Genomic DNA, 11888 nt, shown 5'->3' on the forward strand with positions numbered 1-11888 from the left:
GCTGACATGTAAAATATACCATATAATAGCTCTGACGACGTTGCATTTAGGTCCGGTAAAAAACTTGTGCTTGTTTCTCAAATTCGCGTTAGGTGGATCTGGCTCATTTCGAAAAATAAAACGCCTCATATGTATGTGGTTGCCATATTTTTTGGGTATTGGTCATTAAAGTGGTCGCTACCAAATAGTATCATTGGTCTAGTAACCGGCAAGCACACTTACCTCCTCACATTTAAGATATGGCGGATGGACTTGCGACACAAAAACAAACACTAGTTTAGTTTTCAAGTAGCGCGACAAAATATCTTCATGACACAAATACAGAAGATACAGTACAGTCGGGCTTGGCAGATTCACAGAAGTGTTTGCAAAATTTATTTTTCTTCGTCTCCCCACTGTGACAGCACCATGCAGCTGAAATCACCAAATGCTCTTAATTCAAAACTTCGGGCCCAAAACACGTATTTTTTGAAAATCTGGGCATGCATATTCACGGGCCTAAACGGTTTAATTTCGGTAAATTTCCCGCTGGTTTTTTTTCTTCCAATCATCATCATAGCTGAAGTATTCGGCATGGAAACTGGAGCGAACACTCATTTCAATCGCGCTTTAGTCGCGATAGCGATTTCAATAACTTCGTCGTCTGCACAAATTGACTCCACACAAATAAGTGGCCGCCTGCGAAATTTGCGTAAGCAGTACAGCGTGCGAAGTTTCATACTTCGAACGGCACGATTATCGTGTTCAGTGACCGGAGGGGAAGCTAGCGCGCGAAGCAGCAGGGATCACAACCTGGGAGAGTGGATCGCACTTGTGGCAGTATAGGGCGCAGTCACGCGCTGATGTCCGCCGTCCAGCTGATCACAAGAGGCATCCCACGTGACACAACTGCAACGGACCATTCCGGGTAAGGGTGAGCAAGGGCTGCCCCGCTGTGGCAACGCACCGCTGCTTTTGACATTTCGCGGCGTGAGCCACATCCGTTCGGTCAAGTTCGGATCAACGCGCGGTCAGTGCTGACGCCACCTCCAGTTCTTGAGTTCGGGCACGGCGATAGTCCACTGGCCCCAGCCGTTCTTGTTGCCGGCGCAGACTTGGAACACGTATTCTCTGCAGAAAAAAATATAACAAAATGAAGCTTGTCCCATTGTTAACTTAAAGAAAAATTCAATTTACCATTGTGTAGAATCTAGATACGTGTTTAGTGTTTTCGTGGTTTCGTACTCTTTGCCTTTACCGGAGGGCGGTAACCAACTATGCCAAAGTAGCGAAACTCGCTCATTACTTCGCAATCGGCGATAGCGATTGCTTTGCTTGTTTAGAATTCAAAGCAACAAATTTACAACTTTTAAAACAGTAAAAAACGCAGCTCAAGGATAGAGACTAGGACGGTGATAAGAAGACGGGGACTGTGCTGAACTTTCAACTGATTTTCAACTGCTGAAGCACAGCATAATACATAAGCTGTCCAACCAGAGACGCTCATCTGCGCATGCGTAGAAATCTCGGTTCTTTTTCCGAGAGCGAGATGGAAGCCATGCTGACGCACCCCGCACCCCTCCCTGCCGCTGGCGTTAAACCTTTGTCCAGATGGCCCACTCCGTTATTGAATGCCGTGAGCGAAGACAAGGACAAAACAGAGTAGAACGAACAAAGCTGTGCTGCTCTGCTGAGACACTTTAATGAACAAATGTGAAGATTATGATTGGACAACAAAACAAACTACTGGGCGTTTGTTGAGAAAATCTTTGTCCCAATTCCCTCTCTCTCGTTAGTTCTTCCTTCATTTCTGAATTTATACTTCTGCTTCTAGGTCTTCGGATGGAGCTAAAGGTTTAACCCATGTAGGCGGGGAGATTGCACACTGTACTAACGACAGCTTGCACAAGACGCCAACAATTGCTACACAGTTCTAACTGCAAACCGGTACAATAGCCTGCGAGCGCAAATTAAGCGTAGATCTAACAGACTAAACCAAGCGGGAATTAGTGCTTTTTGAACCGAAATCCAATTACATAGCAGAAGCGCAAGGTTTTGCTGCAGCTGGCCACTTGGCTTAGGTTGCGCCAAGGGCGAGCTTCTAGCAAGTCTCTGGAGGGTCGGTTGGCGAAAGCCCGCACTCAGATTCTCTTCGAAGGCCGAAGGACCCCTTGAGACTCGGCGATAAGCGTTATTGACGTCCAACTCTCATGAACAGCTTGTTCTTCCACGCACCGTGTGGGTTCCAGATATCGAACCGTCGCACTGGCGCTGTTGTTAAGGGTCGTTGCCCCCCGCTCAATTACCAGAAGAAGGGCCCCGGTATATTGAAAGTGCCAGTGAGTGTCTTAAGACGGCATTATTGAGCGTTGCGTGAACGGAGTGGGATCGAGCAGGTGGCATTTGGCAACAAGATAGCTGTTCTAGTCTAACTGAAGCTGTAGTTACATACAAGGATTCCTTGATTTTGGCCCCTAGATTCTAGCGATTTCACCCCTTGATTCTTCTTAGTTCAAGCTCGGGCTTCAGATCCAAAGGCGTTCAGACGGTGAGTCTGTCGTATACATTTGCAGTAGGCTTGATCTGGCATTAGGTGAGAAAATCCTTATCCCAATTCTCTCTCTTCTGGTCGTTCTTGCTTTGCTGTCCAGAGTATCATCTTTTACACCTTTGTTCTGTTGCCTCTAGAGGGCAGCAGATGAAGCGCAAAATTCAACCAATGTAGGCGGAGAGCTTGCCGCACCATAACACATTACAGAAAACCACTTTTGTTTTTGGGCTCTTCAGGCTCTGAATCAAGACTGTAGAGCGGAAGTTTCCTCAATGGCGTGTCACGTTGACGACAGTGCATCATGCTGCATCTCGTTGCGTTCGACTGCGCTGCAGTGTAAAGGCGCGCCTTTGTAGTGACATGGAACAAACTGCAAACCATGATTACGCGCCAAGGAAATTAGCGGGAAGTTCAAATACAAGCAACCCATCGCGAAAAGGCGTGAAACAGTGTAAGCGCCAGTCGTGTTTCCATTCAATCCCGGCCTTTGAAGTTGTCGATATAAATAAAGGAAACATCGTCAAATCGGTCTGAGTGATTGGGCTAATATAACAAAACTCAAAGAAGTTTTAATGTCTCGCAGCCTTGCACTAGCGCTGATGTCGTTCCAATAAATTGCAAAACTCATCGTCAGACGGTCGAAGGCAGGTTGTAACCCTTTACTAAAGAATCCTGGATTCTTATTCCAAACCAGGACTGCTCTCAAAAGCATTCCAGCCACGCAGTTCGTATGCGAAGCCTGCTAACTCACGTCTGCGGCTTGAGTCCGAAGATGTCGCAGAGGCAGACGCGCGAGGTAGCCTTCTCGCGCCAGTGCTTGGAAGGAACCTCGCGGCATTGGATGCGGTAGCCTGTGATGGGCGAACCGCCATTGTTGATGGGCTTGGTCCATGCCAGGGTCACCGAGGTGGGGCTGGTCTCCGTCACCACGGGGTCCAACGGGGGTCCGGGAACAGCTGTTAGGACGTTCCCGTCGACAGAGGTTAGAAGGAATTAATAGCGGAGGAGGCGGAAGGAAACACATGCAGGTCGAGAAAAATCTCACGAAATTGTTTAACATTCGTGCGCATTCTTATGCTGCGCACAGAACATTTTCTAACTTCAGCACTGGTTACAGCGCGATGCTGGCACCACGTTGTTTAAGCGCACTGCCAGGACCATCCTGGATGCTTAAAGAGGCCATGCAGACAAAATACAAGTTTGTTTTATTCGAAAGATTTTGTGTTTTATAGTGCCCCCAGCGCTTGTTCGGCAGCAAACGATGTCGTATTCACTGCGAAATTATTCAATCTAGGTTAAAATTTTGATTCTCCCGCCAAATCGTGTGTTTTCATAACGTCTGCCATGAAGTCACAAGGGCGGGTATTCAAACGAACTTCCAGTTGTCATTATATAGGGTCTTCAGCCTTGGTTACCGTCAGTCCTCTGATGGCACTACCATACTGCACCGCGGACCGTTGTCCGCCGTTGCTTTGTTTTTTACCTGTTTGCACTTGGCTTGTTTTTTTACGGTAGAAAGTACTCGGTTCGTGAAACATGGGGTATTCTCGACAAACAGGGCCACGTAAGACAACGTCGCTCACGCCAATCGTCTAGTGTCGTGTAAGACAACTCCAAAGCGACGGACTGCTGTGCAGCTAAAATAAGCATAGTGCGCCCAGTACCAACAGCAGTGCGCATCCGTACTTCTATGTTTACGTGTATTTTCGTAACTTTCATTGTTTAACCCACCATTATTACTGGTGTAAAATGAATATGCATTACATTTATGCGCGAAAAGCTTGTTCGACAAGCTTGTAAGCCCTGACTAATTTGCGTTTGCTTTTTCCGGCCTCAGCCAATCGCACAGCCGGGCATATGACATCATAGGCTCTGTTGCGGGAAAGGAGCTAGTGGGTCGCATGGCCATTCTCTTTTTTCCTAATTATATAGCTTATTTGAGCGAACTGTGTGTTAAAAGTGACGTCAGTACGATTCTAACGAGGCAATCTTTCGAATGAACCAAACTTGTGTTTTGTCTGCGGGGTCCCTTTTATAAATGGGGAAGCCTTGTAGCTGATTCAACGGCTTTTTTACCACCTGGACATACACGCCTTGTTTTTTTGTTGCGCTTCGACATCATTGCGGGAGCTGAAGTGACTGTTATCATTATGCAATGTAATGTGCAACTGCATATGATACTACATATGCTTAGTTTGTCATTGTTCTTTTTTTGTTTATTTTATTCATCAGGGTGAATATATGAAGTTATTATCAGGTAATAAGATATGTTTAAGACATGGTTTAAATTCTGGAAAAAACGCACAAGTGAAAGGCGACAGGACGAGCGCTTGCCCTGTCGCCTGTCATGTGTCCGCCTTCTTTGGCGCTTAAATCGTGTCTTCAAGTATTCATCAACTCTCCCAGCAACAAGTTCTTAAGTACACGCATGTGGTATTTGCACATCTTGACCGCGGTTCGTACTTACAGAATGGTTCGTGAGATGTGCGGGGAACATTCTCCAAACAGTTGAGGCCCAGCATTCCGTACGTCTTGAAGTGGCGCCGAGGCCTGGGAAACAAGAATATACGAGTAGGTGGGGTGCTCTAGTCGTCTAGTGAATTTTTATTTGGGGTGGGAGTCGTTATATCTGAGAAATGTGCCGCTAAAAAGCGAAGAGCGAAAGCAGACATCAATGGAGCGGAACACAAGCTGTGATCTACTTCGTAAATTATGCTGACCTCAGAAATTTGTCCTAACTTGTGTTTCTCTTTGATTTTGAGCTTCAGGGTTAGGAACATTTAAGCATAAGAGTTAGACTATTGATGCCTAAGGTCGTCAGTGTTTGTCCTCATGAAGCGTAATAAACGTTTTTATGGAAGGGCGAAATAAACAATTACCGGTAGTTTCCAATAGTCTTTCTTTGCTACAATTAAATTTAGCAGCCGTTGACGTTTGTTGCGTGAACCAAATGAAAACAACAGTTATTTTTCTTCACTGCTTCCATCGCCGAAAGCAAGATGGAATTCATCTTGAATTTCTCGCCGATCGTGTAGCGAGTGCTCAATCAACTGAGTGACACCGAAGAGCTTACCATGAATTACTTATGCTTGCATAGTTTCCTGACACTTCCAGTAGTCTCATTTGCGACGTTGGTAACGAGTAGAATAAAAATAACACAAAAAACCGTTGTCACTTTGGGGGCTCGAATTAGGACAACAGACGAAGGAATCAACACGCACGACACTTCAAGCTGTGCAAGAACTGCAGACATTTCAGAGATGCGCCGTGCGATGATTCGCGAGGTTTCCAGTTGAAGACCAACGGTGCCCGGAGGGCACGCAAAGTCAGCGACGTCGCATCCCTTCATCGGTCCATGTCGGCCCAGCCGGAAGCCATTGTAGGTCGCACAAATGTGCGCATATGCTCTCCCGATTCTGACTTTCATTTTCCTGCTCCCAGGGGGATGGCCTACGGCTTTCCCCTTGTTCGGTTTTGCGATGAACAAGGTGAGATAGCGCTACGGTTAGATCCTTGGTTAACCATCCATTTCCACATGGGCCATCCTCTCACTCATCACTCTTTTTTTACTTCTTCGCTCACATACTCTTTCAAGGTGAAGCCAATGCAACCAATGGGGACGTCAGCTAGGTGCATGCCCGCGCTTGCAGCAAATGGGATTTTTTTTTTTGCTTGTTTCGTAGCCAACGGGAATTTATCTGCCGTGTTCCTGGCATGACGGCTTCTTCGCTCTATCAGCCACGTAATCCTTTCAAAATAAAATGCTTGGATTTATACTGCTCTTGATGAGCAAGAAAATGCGTATATTTTTAATTCGCATTTTTGCCATGCGGCATATGAAGAAAAAAAAAGCTGAACCAAATTTACCTTCTAAGAGCAGAGGCGAGCCGTTCTTTCGGAGCACGCTTTATCCTTTGTCTATATATTGTCGTAGCAGAAGTTGAAGCTACAGAAATAAAAGGTTGATATATTTATGTGACATGTATGCAGGTACAAACACAAATAGTTCGGCGGTATTGGAGCAAATATGGAGCAAATCTGGAGCAAATCTTGAAATTCTGAATCACCTGCGCTGCAGTAACCAAATATCTTTTAGAGTTCTGAGATTCTGTTAAAAACATTTCCCTCTTCCAGCGCTTTGAGAAAGCAGCAAGCAAAAGAAACATGTTGCGAGAGCCATCACTCAGACATTCATGAGTGTGCACAGTGCAAACAACGAAACTGTATTTATTTTGTTTCCCTTATATATAGGAAAAGGATGAGCAAAGTGCTTAAGAGAAATATAGAGCGTATGACATAGCGACAGCGTGTGTTCCACTTTTAGAAAAGTAGCGCCACGCCAGTTTGGTGCAAATAGAGAGTTAACGCACTTGTAGTATTCTTCTCTGTCTTCTTCAGGAGACAGCACGTAATGAGGTTCAGGAATCCGGGCCGCCCTCTCGACCGCGGCTGATGCATCTGAGAAAGGAGAGATTTTCGGTTGCCGTACGATTTGACAACTGAACGGGTAGCAAGCACCGGAAAGTCCTAACGTCACTATCGCTCTTTTTCTCATAATTACAATGTCGTATTGTCATTTGAGCATGCTTATTTATATTTAGTGACGTTCCTCTGTTTTACGCTTCCTTGCTTTTTTTCTTTTTAGAATAACGATGAGCCAAATGTAGATTGCTGTGCGATATATTCTCATGCGGATTAGATATCTTTGTTAAGCTGCAGACACGATGGAAAGTTTCGAGCATCTCTCAAGATCTCATCGGACTCTAATAACCCTATGTGTCTCATTGAATTGCGGCTACGCACTGCAAAAAGCAAATTTATATCAATACATTTTGCAAACCCTTGATAACAAACTTAATTATTTCGAACTTCTGCTGTATTCGAGTGTCAATAAGAACTGTGTTTGGCCGATGCAGCTTAGGCTTATGTGAAACAGGCTACAGTTTAGTTGCAGCTTTGCTTAATTATGTTTTGTATCTCACACATAGTTAGTGTCGAGAAACAGGCTTTACGCGCAACCAGGATTTAAAGCTTTTCGCTCATAAAATGCTGGATAAATAATGTGCAGCCAGCGGACTGCGTTGTAAAATACTCCCGTAGCAAGTCCCGTGACATTAACAGCTCGTACATCGTATTCTGTGTTATTACGTAACCATATACCTCCGCTAAGTTAGCTTAGGGTGTATCACAACGTTATATATCGAAAAAAAACATCGTGTTTTCTGCCGGAAAAGTGCCAGAATGGCGCATGGGGTGACTGTGGATCAAATTACCGAGGGGCCGTAGGTTCTCAGCAGGGCCTAACGTTTGCGAAGCACGTGCTGGGTAACCTGCTCAAACATGGTGTCCCCGCAGGTTATTGTTGACACCACCGGGCCACACTTCCGGTGGCAAAGCAGCATATATTTTCGCGGCGGAGAGTAGAACACAGGGGTGCGCGAGGGGCAGTTGAAAGACCACCCACAGCACCGCATGCTGCTTCCTGGTTTAAAACATTTAATGGCAACTTCGAAAAGGTGCGCACTCCCTGTTGTCATAATGCTGTTTCCTCAATAATAAATATACAGCGAGGTGTTGTTACTTACACGCATCCAACAAGCGCATCTAGCTCACTAAAGCAACAGCGTTTTTTTGTGCGCTAAATAAATGAGCCAGGAATCTTCTTACGCTGATTGTCATCGACATGGAGTTTTTCGAGCCGGCGTCGCTCCTCCTGGAAATCGTCACCGCTTTCCTCTGAAAAGAAGGCGACGACTTGAGTAGAGCCTACAGATTGGTTTCTCAGAATATATTTTAATTTGTAATGCAGATTTAATACGCTCCAACTGGCTTTAAACCGCAGGCCACATGCAAGAGCAGTCAACATAAACTAAGGATGGGCGTCAGAAGTACGAGTAGTTGTAAATGTATGGCTAGTTGTGGCGCGTCTATGGAACTGGCTACCGTCAGTGGTGTATCCTGCGCTGGTAACACCCATAAATATAAAGATATTTAACTGCTAATAAAATAGCGTAGTAATCAAAAACATATCATGTGCGCTTGTATACCCAACCTTGGCGTTAACCCGCCAACTCGCCATGTTGTACCTTTTTGCACTCCGAGGCTTCCTAATGCGAAAGCATTCTTTAGGATACCCCTACTGTTTTAAGTCCGACTTTCTCACTGTCTTGCATCTAAACAGACTCCAAGCGTGTCGCTGAGTCATACATGGGTCATACATTTCTTTTTTTTCTACTGCCATACAACACTCCAAAAACCGTCCAAAATGTTGCTGCCATTCAAAAATAACATAAGGGCAGTCACGGCAATGTTGGTAGTGGGTCTTCAACAGCCTACCACGAACATGTCTATAGCTCAAAAGGCGTTTGTTATGTATGGAGTTTCCTATCCATGTGCTCCTATTTCACATATTTTGTGGTTGCTGTGCTCTCAATCTGTTGATTATGGTAAAAAAGACAGCGTTTCCTGAGCAGTGACCAGTCGTGAGCCCAATAGCCGATGTCAGCTGACAGCATGCTATTGGCAATGCTCGGCTCCTAGCTCGGGACAAATTTGGTGTTATTTGAACCCGTTAATCACCAATATCAGAATATTTTCTGAAGCAGCTACACTGGACGTGTCCTACTCGTGTTCATACAAATAAACCGGCACTCACTTATATAAAACTCTGGAGACACGGCCGCCACTCCCTACTTTTGATGAATTGGTGGAGACTGTTTGACCTCGGCTAGGTTTTGACGGGTTGAACACGGTCAATGGCTTTGAATTAGGATCGGCATCGATAGGGCTGCAGAAAATTATTGCTAGAATTAACAAAATCTTGGCGCCCTTACTCCAAGCTACAATATCTGTAAATTAGCATTAGCAGGAGCGTACACAACATATTGCAAATCCCTTGCAATATGTTGTGTACAACACCTTTAATGACCTATTGTTTTCAAACCCAGCCCTCTAATACAAAAAGTCATCACAGATACCTTACGATAGCATCCCGATTTTCTGCTTGGCTAGCGCTGCCCAAATACCAGAATTAAACCTGTCGGGAACGATACAGAGAGATGAGCCGAGAATGTCAGAACGCTATGCCGTGCACCCAAAACCTGGGGTCCCGTTTAATTCCACGCTCGTGGTGTTCGTGGCTGCTTGCTCACAGGCGGCGCGTGGCTAGCACTCATTGCTTGACGCTCAGCCCCAGCGCCATCGTTCTTGCAGCGCCAACCTGCGGCAGCGCAGACTTCCCGAGCCGCTGGGGCGCTGACACAAACCTATATAATGTACCTTATAACCTAAAATTCGGTAGCCCACAGCTATAGTGCCCTTCTTTCCATCCGTACCTTGCCCGGCAACCCGTAAGATGCTGGTGGAAACGGCCGTTCCAGAGTCGTTCTCGGCGGTGCACGTGAACACCCCGGCGTCGGTCGGGGACACCTTAGGGATGCAAACGCGACACACGCCGTCCTTTGAGATGATCACGTCCGTCGTCAGGTTCGTGCGCAGGGGCGTCGAGTCCTTCAGGCTGCGGGAAATGTCAAACAACGGCGCTTTGGCCCGCTGCTGCGGCTTGCCGGAACCGAGGACGTCCGGCGTTGAGAGACACTACGTTACTTTACACGAAGTGATTACTGGAAGGTTTGAGTATTTTAGAAATCCCTTTCGCAGATTCTGTATTAAAGATAGAACTGTCTTCCTGGAGAGTATCAAGTTTCAGCTATGGCTCTGTCGGGGGAAGAGCTCGAAAGAACACGAAACTTACACTTTGAGTGTGGGAGTTGGGGACCCGGTCGCCCTCCAAGAGAAGACAGCTTTGCCCCCAGGCTTCACAGTTAGGTCCGGTGCGCATGATTCGAATTTTGGTTCCTCTGGCGTTACTTCTCTTTCGCCTGTAAAAGCAGAAGATTTGAAAATGTATATTTTCGTTGTAGTGCCCGCGTGCCTTTGCGCATACACGAACACATACGCACGCACTCACGCGGACATTTTCATTCAACACCACCAACAAAGAAGACCCAGCCCAAAATATCAGCTTTTTTGCACATCGTCGATGTACGCTTATGGGATCTTATGTGGTGACCTTTGACCGTAAATTGTCGAGTGTTCTCGAAAGCAACTCCATTCAGTCAGAAATCGCGATAAAAACGGCCACCCTACATCATCCTTCGCACGTAATTATTGAGCATACAAAATGATTTTTTTATTTCGAGTTATTTATTTAAACACTTGCAGATGTAGAGCTCACGCGAAGGCCGTAAAGATTACATTCATTGTAATGCAAAAATTGCGCTGGGAGCGTGCACTTTTCTAAATTTTTTTACCACTTGAATCTCTTTGTGCATATACGCCAAGTAAAAAACCAGATTAGTTCGCATGGTTGCTGCTCGCGCCAGTGCGTAAAAATATCCCTAATTATTCTTCGTTGCCAGCTCCACAAGGTGCGCCAAACTACCGCAATGCCTTACCAGTCACGCGGAGGTAGGCGCTGGTTGTATCATCACCATAGGCGTTGACAGCGTGGCAGGTGTATTCACCGGTGTCTCCTGGTTTCACATTGTAAATTTCAAGGCTGCACAATCCAAAATCGCTCTGAAAAAAAAAAAAAAAAACCGAGGCACACATGAAATTGCGTTGGTGTACCTTCAACTTTTAGGTCAGAAAATGTTATAACCGCTGCTTCGAAAGTTAGGGGATGTCTTTTCGTCAGACTCAATGGGGAAAGCGGTTTATAGTAAAAAAAAAAATCGTCTCGTTGCTCCGCCGCGCCGAACCATGACTGTCAGTGCGTAGGCTTTAAAGGAATTCGCTCAAAAGAGGAAGGAACACTCACATCTACGCACAAAAGGTTATTTTTTGTGCGGTTTCCCCAGTTTGACCTCTCCAGTGCTTTCGGCTTCCTTTGTCTTGATGCAGAACTGCGCTACGCTTGAACGGAGCGTTGTCTTCGCGTGGAAGCTCAGCGCAGTTCTGCATTAAGTATGCACAAAATTAGCATTTTTGTACTAGTGCGCATAATGCCCCACTGCGGCATAAAATAAAAAGTTACGATTTTCATGTTTTAGTAATTTGCTTAGATGTACGCAAACCACAACCGCCCTTTCCTTCTTGCTGCTTATTCATGTTAACGGTAAGAAATAATAAACACCAGTTTTATCTTTTGGGACTGGGACAGAAATTGATGGCGTTGTTCTGCGTTGTCCTTCTGATTTCAAATTTGTGGTACTTCTTTATTTTTTTGTCCCTCCCCGAAAATATCCTGTTTTAATAAGCAGGACATAGCTTACGTAAAATGTACTCCTTTTTTGGTAAAAACGAGTGTCTGTCTCCAAACTGGCGTACAGGCTGCTTGTAAGTGCATGACATCAAT

At 45.6% G+C, this 11888-nt stretch overlaps 1 protein-coding gene across 1 annotated transcript in view; it reads right to left on the reverse strand.

Moving 5' to 3' along the window:
• Nucleotides 1–343: 343 nt before the first annotated feature.
• Mnm (myomesin and myosin binding protein) overlaps nucleotides 344–11888 on the reverse strand; it is a 49966-nt gene continuing 38421 nt past the window's right edge. Inside the window, exons 13-20 of the mRNA XM_077699707.1 lie at nucleotides 10987–11110; nucleotides 10284–10410; nucleotides 9865–10046; nucleotides 8198–8266; nucleotides 6901–6988; nucleotides 4998–5080; nucleotides 3282–3486; nucleotides 344–1110 (exon numbers count right to left, since the gene is read on the reverse strand). Of these exons, the coding sequence (XP_077555833.1) occupies nucleotides 1011–1110; nucleotides 3282–3486; nucleotides 4998–5080; nucleotides 6901–6988; nucleotides 8198–8266; nucleotides 9865–10046; nucleotides 10284–10410; nucleotides 10987–11110 (978 nt within the window). The 3' untranslated portion in view covers nucleotides 344–1010. The remainder of the gene's footprint in view (nucleotides 1111–3281; nucleotides 3487–4997; nucleotides 5081–6900; nucleotides 6989–8197; nucleotides 8267–9864; nucleotides 10047–10283; nucleotides 10411–10986; nucleotides 11111–11888) is intronic.

This window comes from Haemaphysalis longicornis, unplaced genomic scaffold (genome assembly GCF_048455015.1).
Source record: "Haemaphysalis longicornis isolate Haplotype H1 unplaced genomic scaffold, Haemaphysalis longicornis Haplotype H1 scaffold_2, whole genome shotgun sequence".
Lineage (NCBI taxonomy): Eukaryota > Metazoa > Arthropoda > Arachnida > Ixodida > Ixodidae > Haemaphysalis > Haemaphysalis longicornis.